This window comes from Microcaecilia unicolor, chromosome 1, assembly GCF_901765095.1.
Source record: "Microcaecilia unicolor chromosome 1, aMicUni1.1, whole genome shotgun sequence".
NCBI classification, from domain to species: domain Eukaryota; kingdom Metazoa; phylum Chordata; class Amphibia; order Gymnophiona; family Siphonopidae; genus Microcaecilia; species Microcaecilia unicolor.
Genome location: NC_044031.1, coordinates 123,084,365 through 123,104,576, shown reverse-complemented (window position 1 = coordinate 123,104,576; position 20,212 = coordinate 123,084,365). Strand labels below are relative to the sequence as shown.

At 40.5% G+C, this 20,212-nt stretch overlaps 1 protein-coding gene and 1 pseudogene across 2 annotated transcripts in view; one reads left to right on the top strand and one right to left on the bottom strand.

Moving 5' to 3' along the window:
• The window catches only part of ABCB1 (ATP binding cassette subfamily B member 1), a 265,216-nt gene that overhangs the window by 67,673 nt on the left and 177,331 nt on the right, over positions 1-20,212 (bottom strand). For both annotated transcript variants that reach the window (XM_030199760.1, XM_030199764.1), the window contains 2 exons: positions 17,112-17,315; positions 14,878-14,978 (listed from right to left, as the gene is read on the bottom strand). In XM_030199760.1, coding sequence (XP_030055620.1) covers positions 14,878-14,978; positions 17,112-17,315 — 305 coding nt within the window. The remainder of the gene's footprint in view (positions 1-14,877; positions 14,979-17,111; positions 17,316-20,212) is intronic.
• Positions 19,478-19,853, top strand: LOC115468236 (annotated as a pseudogene).

Below are 20,212 nucleotides of genomic sequence, written 5' to 3'. Positions count from 1 at the left end.
TCTGCTGCATGGTGGTGTCAATATACTGTTCCAGGTAATGCCTTTTAAATGGTCATAATAACTATAGCTAGGAAAGCTGTGGAACCCTATTTTATAGAGAACATAAAGACTGGAAACGAGACCTCCAGGTCAGGATGTGCTCAATTCTTACAGTATTTTAGTGCTGTTGGAGCATCAATTTTACAACTGTACATGTGGAAAAAAAATGAGCAGCAGAAATGCAGCACCTTACATATGTAAATTGTGAAATACCAGCTTATGTGTGTAAGAGTTGGCACTTACACATGTATCATACAACTTATTGTTTGAACTGTTTTAAACTATTTTTAACTTTTTTTCGGAAGGAAAAAGCCTCTGTATTCCCGTTATCAGTGCATATTAATGCCTGTCTACTGGGATAAAATCTTCATTGGCTCAAAAAACCTTCTATTATTTTTCTTTTTATTTTTAATGAACACACTGAAACGTTATGGCAACACTTATCTTTTAGTGTCGTCCTTGCCGTTGCAATTTAGCTTCACTTTAAATATGCCGACGGGGTCCCGTTTCGCCGTGCAGGCTTTCTCAAGGGAAACATCTGTTGCTACGATGTCAATCTGCTTCAGCAAACAAAAGTATGATTAGTTTCTACTTACATGTCACCTTCCTGCTTATAATAACATTTCGTGATCTATTTTTCTGACCTATTTTTCAGCCCTGCCGTGCTCACTGTCTGAACAACGTTATCTTTGACAATGGCATCTTTATACTACTCTGCTGTGATGTCACTATTCTCTGATTGGCTAGCCCTTTCTTTGACTTAATCTTAAAGGGCCCGTGTTATAAAAATGTGGCCCATTGGATTGTAGTATTCAGGCCATTGGGTTCAAGAGACTTGAGTCTGAAGATCCACCTTTGTTCTAACTGTAAAAGTAATCTGGCTCTATGGCCCCCCCTAATATCTGCCACCACTTGGTCTAGTACTAAACATTTGTATTCTGCAAACTCATGTTTTAAAATGTTCGAATGGGCTACTAGGGGCGAGCCTAATTGTTTTCTTTTCAAACAAGACTTATGTTCTAAAAGTCTTGTATGTAGTTGTCTAGTAGTTTTGCCCACATAGATCTTCAGGCAAGGGCATTGTAATAAGTAAACAACATGATCTGACTTGCAATTGGTATATGAATTAATTTGGTATTTTACCGCATCTACCGGATTTGTAAATTCCTTGCATTCAAACATCATATTGCAGCTACTACAACTATTGCATTTCAGATGCCCTCTGATTGTTGTGGGATTGGATTTCTCTTTCAATTTAGCTGGACTCAAATGCTCCTTTAAGTTCTTACCTCTGGAATGTGCAATACGTAAAACTTTACCAGTGAACAATGGGTGAGACTGTACTATATCCCAATTCTTTCGTATAATGTTGGAAATTTCCTCTCCACCTCTTGTGAAGTTCAAAATGAAAATTTCTGATGACTCTACTGTGTCCCTATCCGGATTTTTGTCTAACAATAAGAGACAGAATCTTCATCCAGTAGTGGATCATCAGAAGGCAGAAAGGAAGGTTTTTTAGGAGAACGTCGAGGCAGAAGAAACAGAGGACGGAGAGGAGGAACTTCAAACATACAACGAGGCAATCAGAACCGCCCGAACACACGGACACAGCGGGGGACCAATCAGTGGTAATTAATCTTTCTTCACACGTCCTGACACTGTCAGAAGAAAAGTTGTTGTCTAAAGGTTTATCCTTTGTCCCGGCGAGCCATTTTGACGCCTTTCAGTTTAACATCGACTTAGAAAGATTCATTAGACGATTACAATTGAGAGTTTTTTTTGCAAAGAGAGAATGTGATTTGGATAGATCAAGAGTGCCAAGTAAATCAACCTGGATGCCTCCCATACCTCTCGATCCGATTATAAAAATTTTTAAAGAAGTAGTAACACGAGAGGTGATGTCGACCAGCAAATCCAGAATATTTAAAGATAATTTAACAAAAGCTGAAAGAGCCTCTCTAAAGTCGTTGAAAGAAAACAATGAATTGGTCATCAAAAAGGCAGATAAAGGGGGCGCTGTGACAGTGTTAAACAGAGAGGATTATGTTCAAGAAGTAACACAACAATTAGAGATGGAGGGAGTTTATAAGAAATTGACAGAGGATCCAACTTCCAGATTACAAAAGACCATCAAAGAATTAACACTAGAAGGACTAGATAAGGTATTTCTCACGAGAAAAGAATTCCGATTTTTGAATAAGGAGGGCCCTTTAATTCCAGTCCTATACTGCTTACCGAAAGTGCATAAGTGTGTACAAAAACCTCCAGGACGTCCCATTTTATCATCTAGAGGCTCGTTGCTGGAACCCATATCGATTTTTGTTGATTATTTTCTAAAACCTATGGTGGCTACTATGCCATCGTATATCAGAGATACAAAACATTTTCTTCAAATCATACAGAAGATTTCCATACCGGCAGATACAGAGATTCTATTGGTAACTTTAGATATCAAATCGCTCTATACATCTATTCCACAACAGGAAGCTTTAGAAGCGATTCATTCCTTTCTAGATAAAAGATTACGTCCTGTAGAAATACCTACGGAATTTCTAATGCAATTAAGTACTCTGGCCTTGACGGAAAATTATTTTTTATTTCAGAACAATTTGTATCTACAAACTTCAGGGATAGCCATGGGGGCGACGTTTGCTCCCTCAGTAGCAAATCTTTTTATGTCCCAGTATGAAACACGTTGGTTACAAAACTGTCCATTCGATAATAATATCATAACCTGGTTAAGGTACATTGATGACGTTTTTTTAATCTGGCGAGGAGACAGTGATAGCCTTGTTACATTTGTAGATTGGTTAAACTCTTTGAGCATAGCGATACAATTTACATTTGATAGCTCTAAAGATAACATTCATTATTTAGATGTAGATATACAGAGAACAGAAGAGGGTTGGAAAACATCAGTATTTAAGAAAACAACCGATCGCAATACATTACTACATTATCAAAGTTGCCATCCAAAATCTTTGAAGAATAGTTTACCATATTCTCAGTTCTTACGTTTTCGGAGAAACTGTACCACAAAACAGGATTACAAAATACAAGCCAAGAAATTTTCCAAGGATTTAATGGATCGGGGATACCCAGCTAAAATTATAAAAGATTCATACAAACGAGCGAAATACAGTGAACGGGACTATTTATTGTTAGACAAAAATCCGGATAGGGACACAGTAGAGTCATCAGAAATTTTCATTTTGAACTTCACAAGAGGTGGAGAGGAAATTTCCAACATTATACGAAAGAATTGGGATATAGTACAGTCTCACCCATTGTTCACTGGTAAAGTTTTACGTATTGCACATTCCAGAGGTAAGAACTTAAAGGAGCATTTGAGTCCAGCTAAATTGAAAGAGAAATCCAATCCCACAACAATCAGAGGGCATCTGAAATGCAATAGTTGTAGTAGCTGCAATATGATGTTTGAATGCAAGGAATTTACAAATCCGGTAGATGCGGTAAAATACCAAATTAATTCATATACCAATTGCAAGTCAGATCATGTTGTTTACTTATTACAATGCCCTTGCCTGAAGATCTATGTGGGCAAAACTACTAGACAACTACATACAAGACTTTTAGAACATAAGTCTTGTTTGAAAAGAAAACAATTAGGCTCGCCCCTAGTAGCCCATTCGAACATTTTAAAACATGAGTTTACAGAATACAAATGTTTAGTACTAGACCAAGTGGTGGCAGATATTAGGGGGGGCCATAGAGCCAGATTACTTTTACAGTTAGAACAAAGGTGGATCTTCAGACTCAAGTCTCTTGAACCCAATGGCCTGAATACTACAATCCAATGGGCCACATTTTTATAACACGGGCCCTTTAAGATTAAGTCAAAGAAAGGGCTAGCCAATCAGAGAATAGTGACATCACAGCAGAGTAGTATAAAGATGCCATTGTCAAAGATAACGTTGTTCAGACAGTGAGCACGGCAGGGCTGAAAAATAGGTCAGAAAAATAGATCACGAAATGTTATTATAAGCAGGAAGGTGACATGTAAGTAGAAACTAATCATACTTTTGTTTGCTGAAGCAGATTGACATCGTAGCAACAGATGTTTCCCTTGAGAAAGCCTGCACGGCGAAACGGGACCCCGTCGGCATATTTAAAGTGAAGCTAAATTGCAACGGCAAGGACGACACTAAAAGATAAGTGTTGCCATAACGTTTCAGTGTGTTCATTAAAAATAAAAAGAAAAATAATAGAAGGTTTTTTGAGCCAATGAAGATTTTATCCCAGTAGACAGGCATTAATATGCACTGATAACGGGAATACAGAGGCTTTTTCCTTCCGAAAAAAAGTTAAAAATAGTTAAAAACAGTTCAAACAATAAGTTGTATGAGCAAATGTTTATTGATTGAGCCACTTCAGTTGGTAAAATTTCATTTGTTTCAAAGATAGTGGTATTGTCCTAATTGTTCAGTAAACTTACACATGTATCAGCAGATGTCCTAAATAATTAATGAAAGAAGATAAAGATAAATTATTAATTTTATTGCAGTGTAAAGTGAAACATTTAAAATATTAAAATATTTAAAAATATAAAATGCCAAAAAATTAAAGAGATAACTACTGTGAATCTGACAGGTGCTGATGATGAATTTAGCGAATCACTAGGTGTGGTATCTAGTGTGAAATGAGTCACTTCAGAGGCTCCATTCACAGTTGAATATTTACACATACCTTCACTGATTTAAGACTTAAGATATCAGTGCGTTGGGTTGATGGATATTCCACTTATACATGTATATCAGTCATTTTGCAAACCTGCATGTGATTACTGCTAATTAACTACACAGTACACAGTCTTCTTTTGCTTTAATTTGGAAAGGGAAATAAACAACAAAAGATTTAAAATAATGGGGGATTAAGGAGATAACTCCCTTAGCAGCCCTTTTATTTAGCTGTATTATACCTAAAATGCGTCTAAAGCAGGAGAAATGGCCTCTTGCAGGGCATTAGACATAATAACTAGCTGGACCCAGGGAGAGGGTGCAAGACAAAGCCCTCTTAGCACCTGTCCTCCTAAAACTGAGTTTCCTTCCAGCTGGAGTGACATCACTCAGACCAACAGTGGCTGGCTAGACCTGAATATGGAAGCAGATGCATCCCTAGGGGTGCGCCACATCAGAAGAGACACATATATAGTCTATGTTTTCAATAAAAGGTGGGATAATGTGGGGTACAAATGCAATAAATAATAATAATAATAATAAACAAATCACACAAATGAAAAATGCACAGTCAAAGAAACATTTCTGTTTTCCCACGTTCTCAGCTCCTCTCTGATGTCTACTTGCAGACAAAAGCCATTTCCTGCTTTGTGGTTGGTATTACCACACATAGGGGAACTGTCAGCAGGAACTCCAACAAATAATGCTGTTTTAGAGGGGGGAATGGGCTCCTGGTTTATTAGTTTTCGAAAGATAATTTATACTATTATTTAGCAGCAGGGGCATAGCCTGGACCCAACCACTTTTGCTTCAGGCCCACCCAGAAGTTGTACACACGTGGCAGGGATACCCAAACACGTGTAGAAATCCAGAACTGGCTCTAGCATTGCATTCATGCTCTGCTCATGCATGGAACAGAACATGCATATGGCACATGTGTCAGTAGTGGCAGTACTTTACTATTTGTTCCCACACATCTTCACTTCAGTTCGGTCTTTTAATTTTACCCATGCTCTTTATGGAACTCCAGAAAAAAAGTTGTGGGATTTATATGCTTGTGAAAAAACAGGCCAAAAATCCCTACTAATACTGACCGCAGAAGAAAGACCTATCCTTTTATGCCTTCTGAGACCTGGCATTATAGCCCTGGTGTTGTGCTCATTCTTTTCGTCTTCTGCACAGTCCTTTGCATCTGTACTGAATAGCTAGTAGCCGCATTACCTTGGGATTTATAAATGTGTTGGGATCTATGTGAGGCTTTGTGCACGATCAATTTGTGAACAAAATCCATTTTTATACAGGCTGCCCATAAACTGTGCGCTAAAGTCAAGCTAACCAGCGCACAAAGCCTACCGCACTTTACTGCGTCAACCTCCATGTCTGATCCTCTAGGGTGCGATTTAAACTACCTGTGCAGCACAATTTTCTGGAAATAAATTAGTTTGTATACAAAGAATATGTTAACAACCATTTCTTTTCTAGCCGTTATGATGATATTGGGTACATGTTCATTGTACATGAGTTCTGATGTAAATAAAGGTACTAGTATGTCTCCAGTTTATAAGAGAAAGGTTTGGTCTATTCTGTTTTGTTGTGTCTTTTTTTTTTTAAGGTTCTTTGCTGGGATTTCCAGCTTGACCTGTCCTTTTGTCTGAAATACAAATCCCACGGTGCAAGGCAAAAATAATTTTAACCCCCCCCCCCCCCCCCAAACAAAACAAAAAATATTACAAAAGAATTGAGCTGGCTTATCCAGTCCCTGGTGGCCTAGAACCATCTGATAACATTTATTTCTGTAAATGTTATTAAATAAGAATTTTAGGAGGATTTCCTAAATTCAAATGCTTGCACATGGGAGGACTTGAGAGGCTATTTATACATGAGTTTATTGTTTATGTGTCCTGAGCTGTGCTTCTGGTTGACCTGAATGTGTATTGTGCTTATTCCAAGGGTCACTTGCATAACATAGGAAATGATTTCCGTGAGTCCTAACTCAGCTATCAACTTTGGAAATGCAAACAAACAGTACAAATGTTTCTCATAAAACTGGATGGGGGGGGGGGGGAGGGGAAACAGAAAACAGAACTCTGATAATCAATAATGCATAACTGCTAATTTTTTATACAGTGAAGATGTATTTAGCCCAACAGAATCTAGAGGGAAGTTACTAGCTGCGGTAAAACAAGGCATTTTACTATAGCTTAGTTTACTGTAACAGTCACTAACCTGCAGTAACGGAGTACCACAATTGGTGAATCTTACAGTAAAGGAATAATGCAACTTGCAATCAGCATTGCAAGCTGTGTTATTTTGCTCCCTGGGTCAGCTTTTAAAGGGACCAGCATAATAAAAATGACACGTAGTCTGGGGGTCCCCTTCCCTAGCAAAGCCTTACTTTGAAGATACCCCTTCCCCAGAAGACAAACCAGTTTAGAAGGGACCAAGCCCAGTCCCATCCAACTCCAGGATGTCCATCCCACCACAGTGCCCCCCGGCCTATCTTAAGTAATGATTAGTGGTCCAAGGGTCCCAGGGCAGAAGTGATGCCCAGTTGCTTCTATCCTTACTGGCACTGGCTCTAAAATGGTGCTTGCGACACCTAGCAGTACCACAAGACTACTGCTAGTTACTGCAGGCTGACCTATAAGGCCCTTCCACCCTTATAGGACAGCCTGAATCCTAGCAGTAGTACTGTGAAACTATAGCTAAAGGTTGTGGATACCATTTTGAACTTAGCTCTGGCAGGGACAGGAGTGATTGAGGATTGGGAAGTCTGGAGGTTTAGATGCATCTTTGGGGGGGGGGGGGGGCTTTGCTGGAAAGGGGATGGAGGAGACCAATCCTGGACTCCGTGCTATTTTTATTGCGCTGGCCCCTTTAAGATGGTGGCCCGATGCTCTCAGGCAGAAAAAATAATGCCAGCTGTGTTATTCCATTTTCATAATTAAGAAGTGTTTTGCATGCATTTGCTTGCTTTTCATTTCATTATTATATGGCCTGTGGTACCTTAAACTAATATGGATTATGGTAAAACAATGCACAGTTTTGCTGTTTAACTTATGTTGAGGGGCAAAAATAGTACGTTAGTCCCTTAACACAGAGGTAGGCAATTCCCGTCCTCGAGAGCCGCAGGCAGGTCAGGTTTTCAGGATATCCACAATGAATATGAAGGAGATAGATTTGCATACCAAGGAGGCAGTGCTTGCAAATCTATCTCCTGCATATTCATTGTAGATATCCTGAAAACCTGACCTGCCTGCGGCTCTCGAGGACCGGAGTTGCCTACCACTGCCTTAACACATGTTGCTGAGTACTCCCTTTATTAAAGTTACAATAATACTCATACCTGATACAGTAGTAGTGCCTTACATCTGTGGTGTTTTTGGAATTATTTTTAGGTACTAACTGTAGGTAGGGCTTCAGATTTTTGTCAGTAACCAGAAAACCCTGATTTAATACCCCCAACGGGGAACCGTTGGATTTTCTGGTTATAAATAAAAAAAACTCCAAATGATTCTTGCTGCTGAAATTCAGCATCATGGCTGGATGATATTAATGATGTGAGAGCTGCCTTTCTTCTGTGGAGACAAAGGGCCATGGAAGGCTGTGATGTTGTCTTTGGCCACATAGGCCTGGGTGGAGAAGGCAGCTATGGCACTAGCAGTGGTTCAACTTTGTAAGTCACAGGAGCCCAAGGCTGTTTGAGTATAAGTGGACATGCATACAGCCTGGGCAATTTCAAAATAAGTCAATTCAGTCTATATACCTCTGACTCCTGAATGTGAATGACTTTTAAAATTATCCCCTATATCTTGCTGATTTATAAAATTTGATATGGCATCTAAGGTAAAGACAGACTGACACCAGTAAGTAATTTTATAACTCAGAATTACCTTTGTATTCTTTTCTGTTTTAATATCTGTACAAATAAAAAAAAGTATGTCTGAAGCTTGTGCACTCAAAGTCTTGAATGAAGTGGAGGAGTAGCCTACTGGTTAGTGTATTGGATTGTGATCCTAGTAACCTGGGTTTGATTCCCACTACAACTCCTTGTGACTTTGGGCAAGTCTATTAATGCTCCATTGCCCCAGGTACATCAATTAGACTGTGAGCCCTCTAGGGACACAGAAAGTACCTGCATATAATCTGTACAGTGCTGACTATATCTAGTAGTACCATAGAAATGATTAGTAGTAGCAAATGTTTCAGATCTGGCCAGTCCTTTGTGGGATGAACCATTTTATTGTTACATCTGCAAGAAAGGTATTGGCAATTCTGACCTCCATCTCTGCATTTCAAATTTTGTGCCTCAGGTTCAAGCAATCGCTGGTTCTATTGCATTTTCCTTCTGTTGCGGAGTATGGACACTACTTTCAAATGCATCTGGTTTTAACTGCAGTAGTCAGTCAGGCATTTCACCCCTGAACTTCCCATCACAGCTCAAGTGTCACAAGGGCGGTACTCCAGCCAACAGGCACAGGCCTCTGCTCCCTTTACAAGCTATAGCAAACAGGCTCTTCTGTAGGCCTGCCAACACTACAGCTGCCATGTAGCCCATGTATCTGCGCCACTAAGCCCATTTCCAAACATTGCCTAAGCTAAGGCGTTTTTAATCTTTTTTTTTTTTTTTGGATTGTGATCTAACGTTCACATTAGCGCATGTTATTTGAAAAATAAAGTTAACATGGGAGCCATTGAGGCATATTTTCAAAGCACTTTGGGAGGCTAAGTTCCATAGGTTTCTATGGAACTTTGGGAGGCTAAGTGCTTTGAAAATGAGCCTCCTTGTCACCTCCTATTTGGGAGTTGCTAAGTGTTCCTGCATGAAGTCTGCTTTATTCAGTTAACACATTCTAATGCAAACGCATTAACTGAATAATGCTTCCATGCCTATTCCCCGCCCATGCCACACCCCCTCTGAAAAATAGTTCCAAAATATAAATGACATGCACTTAGTACATACTAACAGGCAAATTACTGCAAAATGCTTTAACACGTTTTGCAGTAAGCCTTTTCCAGCAAGCTAAGCGGGCATTGGGGCTTAAATCCCTTTAGTGAAAGGGCCCCTGACTCTACTAAAGGGCTCATTTTTGAAAAAGAAAAACATCCAAAAACTGGCACAAAGCAGCAGATGGTCGCTTTTCTTGCAAAAACGTCCAAATCGCTATTTTTAAAACACATTTTTATGATGTTTTTCTGTATAGTTTGTCTACAGTGTACTCAAATCACAAGGGTGTGTGTCAGGGGTGTGTTGGGGGCAGGATTTGGGCGTTACCACAACTTGGATATTTTTCTGCTATAATGGAACACAGCAAAAACGTCCAGGGCTGTTTCAATAATGACTAAGATATAAAAATGTGCCCTAAATGACCAGGGAGCTCATTTTCAAAAGAGAAAAACATCCAAAAAGTGACATAAATCTGCATTTGGACATTTTTCTCAGAAAAACGTCCAAATAAGTATTTTCAAAACCAATTTTTAGACGTTTTTCTATGAAGTTTATCAGAAGTGCGATCAAATCACAATGGGGCATGGCAAGGGCGGGATCTGGGCGTCCAACACTTGGGACGTTTTTCAGCTATAATGGAACAAAACAAAACCATTCAAGACTGAAACTAAGATGTTTTGAGCTAGACCTGGTTTTATAACGAATAAAGCACAAAAAGGTGCCCTAAATGACCACTGGAGGGATTCAGGGATGACCTCTCCTTACTCCCCCAGTGGTCACTAACCCCCTCCCACCCCCCCAAAAAAATGTGATTTAAAACATTACTTGCAAGCCTGTATGCCAGCCTCAGATGTTATACTCCGGTCCATTAGAACAGCATGCAGGTCCCTGGAGTAGTCTAGTGGTGGGTGCAGTGCACTGTAGACAGATGGACCCAGGCCCATACCTCCCACTACCTGTTAAACTTGTGGAGGAAACTGTGAGCCCTCCAAAACTGACCAGAAACCCACTGTACCCACATATAGGTGCCCCCTTCACCTGTAAGGGCTATGGTAGTGGTGTACAGTTGGGGGTAGTGGGTTTTGGGTGGGTTTTAGGGGGCTCAGCAGACAAGATAAGGGAGCAATGGTGAGATGTGTACCTGGGAGCATTTTATGAAGTCCACTGCAGTGCTCCCTAAGGTGCCCTATTGCTTTCCTGGGATGTCTGGGGGACCAGTCTACTAAAAATGCTGGCTCCTCCTACATCCCAATGGCTTGATTTTGTTCATTTTGCATTTGGACTTTTATTTTTCAAAAATGGACCAAAAAACAAAACATCTAAATCACAAAACCTTGTTCAAAACAATATTTGAAAAAAAAAAAAAAGATAAGACATTTTTCTTTTTTGAAAAAGACCTTTCCTATTCAGATTTTGGCCTTTTTTTTTTTGCAAAACCATAGCTGTCTTTCTGGACACGATGACAGCACTGGGATTCACAAAGGTATCAATTCTCCAACCCACGAAAAGGGTCACATACTAGACCTGGTATTCTACAAAGGGGTGGATATCCCAGAATTCTGGGATAACAGTATTGAAATAACACCCCTATCATGGTCAGACCATTTTCTAATTAAATTCTCCCTAAGTGACCACCTGAAACAAATGGCACCTCCCAGAGTTTGGAAGGCGATCAGAGACAAAAAAAAGCTGACCGCTGAGAATTTCCTAGAGGCCTTGGACTATCCACATGTAGATGAAAAGACAACAGTGTCAGAACAAGTTGACATCTGGAATACACACCTAGCCAAGACCTTAGAGAAAACAGCACCACTAAAAAAGGTCTTATGCCCCACTCACAAACGTTCACCTTGGTTTTCTCCAGAACTTCGGATCCTTAAACGTGAAGGACGAAAACTGGAAAGGAGATGGTGCAAATCTCATCTGGATGAAGACAGGCTAAACTGCAGGAAGCACATGGCAAAGTACCGCCAAGCCTTAACAGCAACCAAAAAAACAGTATTTCTCCCAATGCATTGCACAGGCTGCTAATTCAACCAAGCAGCTGTTCAATATAGTAAACAGCCTACTGCAACCCCCACAACAAAACCAGCCTGTCCAGTCTAAACTGAACTGCAATGATTTTGCTGCATACTTTGCCAACAAAATTAAAAGTCTCCACCAGGATTTTACAGGCAATCCCACCCAGTGCCCAACCAGTCAACCAGGGGTGCACAAACTCGCTCCCTCCTAACAGAGACAGATGGGACACTTTTAACCTAATGACACAGGACAGCCTTGACAAAATCCTAAGAGACCTTCGACCAACTGCCTGCTCCTTCGATCCTTGCCCATCAAAGATAGTGCAGCAAGCAAGTATGGGCCTTATAGACGGCGACACAAAAATTGTGAACACCTCTCTTTCTAATGGGCAATTACCAACAGCATTAAAAAGGGCAGTGATTCACCCTCTGCTGAAGAAAAACAACCTTGACCAGGACAAACTTGAAAGTTACAGGCCAGTATTCAACACCCGTTTCTAGGGAAACTCATAGAACAAACAGTCTGTGTTCAACTTAATGAATGGCTAGAAAAGAGTAACTGTCTAGATCCATGTCAATCTGGATTCAGACCTGGTTATGGAACAGAAACGGTCCTCGTATCCCTGCTAGATGATCTTCACAGAAACCGAGACAAGGGATTCGCCTCGATGTTAGTACTGCTTGATTTCTCCACAGTTTTTAACACCGTGGCTCATGATATCATGCTAGCACGAGTGACAGAAACAGGTATCAATGGAACAGTACTTGCTTGGTTCACATCCTACCTATCAGACAGGCAACAATCCATAATGTTTGGCAGCAACTCATCACCACCATGGACACTGACCTGCGGGGTACCACAAGGATCGATACTGTCACCTATTCTGTTCAATATCTACCTCAAGCCACTAGCTGAGCTGATTCGGTCAATGGACACTCTTCTGCATCTATGCGGATAATGTGCAGCTAATCATACCCATTGAACCTGACTTACCTTCAGCCTTGAATAAACTGATCACTTGCCTAACATCAATTCAAGAATGGGCTAAACACAACAAACGTTGCCTGAACCGAAGTAAAACTGAGCTTCTCTGGGTCCCTAACACAAGTTGATACATACCTGACCTCAAAATCCCTTTTGGGAAGTATGAACTCCCCCTCAAATCACAATTCAGGAACCTTGCAATACAGTTGGATTCAACACTTACTCTGATTCCCCAAATCCAAGCAACCTTCAAGAGCTGCTTCAACTATTTGCGACAGCTATGCTGCCTCTCTCCTTACATCGAGAAGGTAAATCTTATCCCAGTTGTGCATGCCATGGTAACATCAAGACTGGATTACTGCAATGCACTATACAATGGTCTGACTACAAAGGGCCTGCACCAGCTCCAGCTGATTCAGAATACAGCAGCAAGACTCAATGAAGGTTGCAGGAGACATGACCACATCACACCATTTTTGCAAAAACTTCATTGGCTACCAGTACAATACAGGGCTAAATTTAAAACTCTATGTCTGATCTGCAAGGTCCTGAAAGGAAATGGCCCTGAGTATCTGAAGAATAGGATGATCCTCCACACACTGCCGAGGACACTAAGGTCCTCCCAAGGACTTTCACTAACTACATCCTCTCCAAAAGACATTACACGATGTGATACCCGCAAGCGAGCCTTCTCCGGAGTAGTCCCCACAATCTGGAATGCATTGCCTGAAAGGCTTCGCTTAACACAAGACTACCTCTACTTCAGGAAGCAGGTGAAAGCTTGGCTCTTCAACCAAGCCTTTAACAAAAGAAGTAACTAACTTGTTAGTCTCACTCACACACACAAGGATTGACTCGGGCTGCACATACTGCAGCAGGACATGTTTATCCACTCTTACCCTAGCTGAGATAATATTTAACCATCTCTCTGACCTCACGTGCAACTTTCTTCAAATCAATCACCTTACTTTCTAATTCTTCCTACTTTCTTACTCATCTATATGTTACAACTTTGCCTTACCCTTCACTACCAATTATAATTCAAGTACATATTGTGTTGTCATTGCAAATGGTATACCATGCCATACTTTGTATTGTTGTTCGAATATTTTTACTGCTCTAATTGCCTCCTGCTCATGTTTGATCTATTCTTACTGTACACCGCCTTGAGTGAATTCCTTCAAAAAGGCGGTAAATAAATCCTAATAAATAAACAAAATAAATAAATAAATAAAACCATCCAAAGCCAGACTTAGATGTCATATCGAAAATGCCCCTCCAGATGACCACTGGAGTGATTAAGGAATGACCCCTCTTTACTCCCCCAGTGGTCACTGACCTTCTCCCACCCCTCCAAATATGTGAAACAGTACATACCAGCCTCTATGACAGCTTCAGATGCTATGGCCAGTCCTATTAGAGCTTCAAGCAGGTCCCTGGAGTAGCCTAGTGGTCGGTGCAGTGCACTGTAGAGAAGGAGACCCAGGTCCGTATCCCACTCTAACTGTTAAACATGTGGTGGAAAGTGTGAACCCTCCCAAACCCACCAAGAACCTATTGTACCTACATATAGGTGACACCTGCAGCCATAAGGGCTATTGTAGTTGTGTACAGCTGGGTACAGAAGGTTTTTGGTGGATTTTAGAGTGCTCCCCACACAATATAAGGGGGGTAATGGTGAATGTGTACCTAGGACCTTTTATATAAAGTCCACTGCAGCAACCCCTAGGGTGCCCCACTGCTCTGCTGGGATATCTGTGGTGCCAGACATCCCAACGGCTTGTGTTTGTGCGTTTTTCCCTGGAAGTTTTTTTTTTTTTTTTAAATATGGTCATAAAAGAAAAACACACTAAGCATCTAGGAAATGACCATTTTCAAAACAAAAAGATATACATTTTTTAGGTTCAAAAATGGCCATATTCACCACTTGGTTTTTAGAGGTTTTCAGCAAAACATCCAAAGTTGGATTTGGATGTCATATCGAAAATGTCTCTCTAGCTAGCCAACAGCAAATCTGGAAGCACAGCTAAGTGTCTTCAGATAACTGATAACATATGTTTTCATCTCTCCACCTAACAGAGAGGATCCAGTGAAAAGTTAACTTATTGAGCACTAATACTGCATTGGTTTCAACTCCCAAAACAAAAATATTTACATTGAATAACTTCCTAAACTATTATGGTTTACCTGTAGGGACCTTCCAAATTGTTTTCATACAAAGACTCAAATTTTTTTTCCCGGGTCAAAGAAACAACTGTTCGAATATTTTCTACTGCATCAGAGGCAATCTGTAAAAGAGAATCATGGACTCTAAATGTTATCATAAAATACTTCAGGTAATGAGGTATATATGTGTGTGTCTATGTGTGTGTGTATATATATATATATATATAGTGTTTGTGTATGTTTTAACACAAGCTTGCAAGCTCTAAAGTAGGTTTCACAAAATAACACCAGGAGGACACATATATTCTGATATTCAGTTACAAATAATATTTTAGTACATCCTCAAGTGCTGCATATTGCTTCTAGAGCTGACATTGTTACACAATACCTGCATACTACCTAAGGCTTCTGAAAAAAAATTGTCTTAATTCTGTGTCCCATTGCAGTGCCACTTGTCACTAGAGGGCCACCTTAATTCTATATTCTGTTCGATCATGAGGGAAGTTATCAAGGTCCAGTAAAAGGTGTGCTTTTACTGCACTTTGATTTACCATGGGAATCACCAACTTGCAGTATCTCAGTACAGCAGGTTGCTGAATTAAGCTGTTTGCGAGCCACCTCTCAAGCAATGTTATTTTACCCGCTCCCACAATGGTTGAAAGCCCCTCTTGTGCTTCTCAAAAATCAAGGACTAAAACCTTGTGCTGCACCAACCAGACTCCCCTAACCTGAAGGCCTGAAGGGTCCACCTAGTGGCCAACCACCCCAACCAGAACCCCCCAAACCCAAATCATAGGCTGCAACTGGTTCAAAAAATGGCAGTTAAGCTTATAACTGGTTCAAAAAGATTACATCACGTAACCCCACTCTTGTACACTGAACACTGGTTTGCAATACAACATAGGATATGTTACAAAATTCTCTCCCTTGTACATAAAGTTCATCACTCGGGGCTCCCCCTATACTTTTATCGTCTTCTAATCCCTTATTCTCCAGTGTGTACCTTGCGGTCCTCACAACTTAATCAACTGGTAGTTCTATCTCTTAGAATAATATGCTTTGATCATGACAGAAGTTGGATCTTTAGTGTCGCTGGTCCCTCACTCTGGAACATCCTCCCTTCCCATCTCTGCCTAGAGAAGTTGTTTGATAGATTTTCAACCCAGCCTTACATTTATCTATTTAGTGATGCTTTAGAGTAGAATACAGTCGCTCATGATGCTTGTTGTGAGACCCTGCTGGGGCATGGTACTCAGCCTAGTCTTAGAGCCTCATTACCTCTTTGTTCTATTACCAATGGAGATCTAAGTCTCTGAAAGTTGTACTAGTGGGTGATATTTCAAATCTTAATAAGCCTGCAACCTAAATTTCTGATGTCTAGTGGTGAAGGCAGGAGAGATCCCCAGTTGCTTCTGCCCTTACCCATGCCGTCTTTCAAAATGGCACCAGCAAGCCCTAGCAGTACTACAGCTAGGAATCATGTTTCTATATAAGAGCAGTAGTCACCAGGGATTTAGACTAAGACAGTCCCGGGGAGGGGGGCTTCTGGAGGGGGAGGGAACCTGGGGGAGGGGATTCTGCTTCGAGGAAGCTTCAGTTGGAGGAGAGGACACTTGCAGGTGGGGGGATGGCCAGTAGAGGGGGGCCATTGGGATGGGAGGGCTCTGGTTAGGGCAGTACAAGAGAGAAGTCCTTGATTTATGGGGGTGGGGGGGAACCCAAGAGAGGGTTTCAGTCTGGGACGGCACTCTTTAACAGACAGCCCAGAAGCATCGAGCCATAGCTTGATGGTTTGATGCTTTCGGATGGTAAAATAGCTGGGGTTATTTTACTGGCTGTATTGTGGCTCAAGGTGTGCACCTCGCACACACTATAAGCCATGGTATAGTATTTACATACTAATGAGATGCTTACAAGCATTTGCATGTTTTGAATCTCATTGATGCAGGATAACCTTTTTCATGTAGTGTCATGGCACCACAACCAGTGTTAGAGCTCTTTAACATGTTACGGTGTAAATAATGTGGGTGAGTGTCCTAAGACAGCTTGATATCTACCCCCTCTTAGTCAGAAATGTTGAAATTGAACATATGACCTGAAATTTAGCAGCTTACACATACAATTACAGTGAACTACATAATGATAAACCTGTTTGCAAGAACATTTTGCAAAAGTCTAGAAGGATATAATTTTACTATAATTTCTTTAAACACTATTACATTTCTATGTACAAAATATATGTATATTTGCCATACTTTCCCAGCAACTTCCAGTTCCTTTTTATCTTTTTTGGCATGGCCAGCCAGCATTTTCATTTGAATGACACCAGATATGGCAATGAAGGGCACAATGGCTAAGATAAGGAGGGTCAACTGCCAGCCATAGACAAAAGATATGATAATTCCAGTCCCAAGGTTAGCTATGTTCTGAGCAACAATGGCCAGTCTCGAACCAGTAGCCTAAAATGAAAAATACAAAATAGTAGGAATGTTTGTGTTCTGAATGTTCTTTTGAGCAAATATCCACAAAGACCATTTCACCTGTGTATGCTATACACAAATGTACCTATATTTCACTGAGCCCTACTTCAGATATCCTACCAATCATGCACTTTACCACATCTATATATCTTATTATTTATTGTTGGAGATCCAGAGCTTCCTTCACTAAGCATTCTTATCAAAGCAAGCAGGAAAGGTCCAGAGATCCAGGGTAAACATTCCATTCACAGAAAAGTTTATATATTCCAGCAATACATATTGTTTATGTTTTATTCTGGAATCTCAACCCCAGCATGTTCATATGCTTGCTTCCCCAACTGGATCTATGAGGAAGTACACGTACTAATTGTTGGACATGCAACCCTGTTTTTACATGCATATCTACTCACGGAGGAAACAACATCAGTTATTGCAGATCCTTTGCAGTACCTTTGTTGTGTCTGGTAAGACAATTTGACATACTGATTAACCAATCAAGCAAAATTGGAGTGGGATTTGTCATGTTACTTATGATTACAAATGCTTTGTTTTGCACTGGTGTCTTTAATCAGAAACTTAAGTCTGCAGTTGTCTACCCTAAAGAAGCCTCTAACATTGTAGATCATAATATTTTGTTAGCCCATCTCATGGTCCTTAGAGTCAATGGCTTAATGTATTATTGGTCTAGGTCCTTTCCGAATGCATGACCATAGTCATAGGAGCCGACTCTGTGGGTGCTTGAGCACCCCCAATATTGAGAAAATTCCTTCTATATGTCCAGGAAGAGTTTATTTCCACTGGGCTTAGCACCCCCAATAATTCTGAAAAGTTGGCTCCTATGACCATAGTATGTATGAAGATGAGGAAGTCTGATTTTCCAAGCTGTCAGTTCTTTATGTGTAGGGTACCACAGGGCTCAATGTTATCTCATAAGAACATAAGAATTGCTATACTAGGTCGGAACAAATGTCCATCTAGCCCAGAATCTTCTTTCCAACAGTGGCCAATCCTGGTCACAAGTACCCGGCAGGATCCCAAAATGTAGAAGACTCCATGCTACTTAACTCCAGGGATAAGCAGTAGCTATCCCTAGGTGTATCTTAGTAATGGTTTACAGACTTTTCTCCAAGAATCTGTCAAACCTTTTTTAAAACCAGGATTTGTACCATATCCTTCGGAAATGAGTGAAAAAATATTGTCCAGGGTGTTATAAATGTATTACCGTTTAACTTCATGGTGTGTCCCCTAATCTTTGTACATTTTGAAAAAGTAAACAATTTGTTAATCCATTCCACTCTTCTCAAGATTTTATAGACCTCTTATCATATCTCCCCTCAGCTGTCTTTTCTCTAAACTGAAGAGCCTCAACCTCTTGAGCCTGTCCTCATATGAGTCGTTCCACCCCCTTTATAATTTTGATCACCTTTCTCTGTACCTTTTCTTTCTTATTTAGGGGCCCTTTTACTAAAGTGTAGTCAAATCTAGGCTTAGTGCATCCTAACACAGAACTTTCCTGTGCACAAAGCCCAGATTTTATGTGGCAATTTATAAAACATTTCTTTTTGCAGGTCATTTGCTAATTTTGCCATTAGCATGCAGTACCTGCAAAAAGTTAATTCGGGAGCACTTACTGCTTTCTATTTAGAAGGAACTAAGGGCCAAATTCTATAAATTGCACATGATAAATCAGCAACAACTAAAAACACACAGTGTGATTCTATAAACAGTATGTGTCCTTTATAGAATTGTGCTTTGCATTAAGATGCGCCTAACTGTAGATAGCTGCAATTAGGCCTGTTATAAGCAGGCTTAAATACTAACACCTAAGTTAGGTGTGATTCTATATCAGAATACATAAAATGTGAAAAAGCCTCCAGGAATGCCCCTAAACATGCATCCAAATTGTTATGCGTGATAGGATTTAGGTAAATTCCGTTTTCGAATCGGATATTCTCATAAATCCTAATTGTTGCCTATTAGTGTTGACAATTGGTTGTTAATTGACAGTTATTGGCACTGATTGGCTTGTTGTTCAATTAAGTTATGCACGCAATTTGGCTGTATTTTAAAAACCCAGTTAAGATGGAACTTATTTCCATGCGGACTCCGAAAATGTTCGGCACCGGGCACAGGATATCCGCATGACCAAGGAAGGCATTGCTGCTGGAGGTGTAATGGAAGTTAACACTGCCCTGCAAGAAGTGCTTAAGACCACACTCATCCACGATGGCTTAGCTCGTGGAATTAGAGAAGCTACCAAAGCCTTGGACAAATGCCAAGCCAACTTTTGTGTTCTTGCTTCCAACTGTGACGAACCCATGTATGTGAAGCTGGTTGATTCATTGTGTGTAGAACATCAGATCAACCGATCAAGGTTGATGACAACAAGAAATTGGGTGAGGGGATAGGCCTCTGCAAAATCGACTGAGAGGACAAACCCCAAAAAGTAGTTGGCTGCAGTTGTGTGAGTCTCATGCCAAAGATATCATTGAAGAATACTTTAAGTACAAGAAATGAATGAGTGGAAAATAAAGACTAATGAGCCTAAAAAAATGGAACTTGAACCTGGGTTCCTTGGTTTACTGTCCACTAAACTAACCACTAGGCTACTCTACTAACCTGTTTACTGCTTTGTTCAGAAAGGCCATAATACCTGCAGCTCACATACAGCTTGGTTTTCCTTTCCAGTTTCTCTTTCAAGGGAGAGGGAAGGGGACAGCAACCACTGGGGGATTAAGGAGGGGGTCATGCCTTAATCCCTCCAGCGGTCAGCTGCTCAATTAGAGCAATTTTTTGTAACTTGCCATATGATGAGCATTTTTCCAAAACTCACTCAGTCCATTTTGAGTCTGGATATATGTCCCTCTTATCTTTTA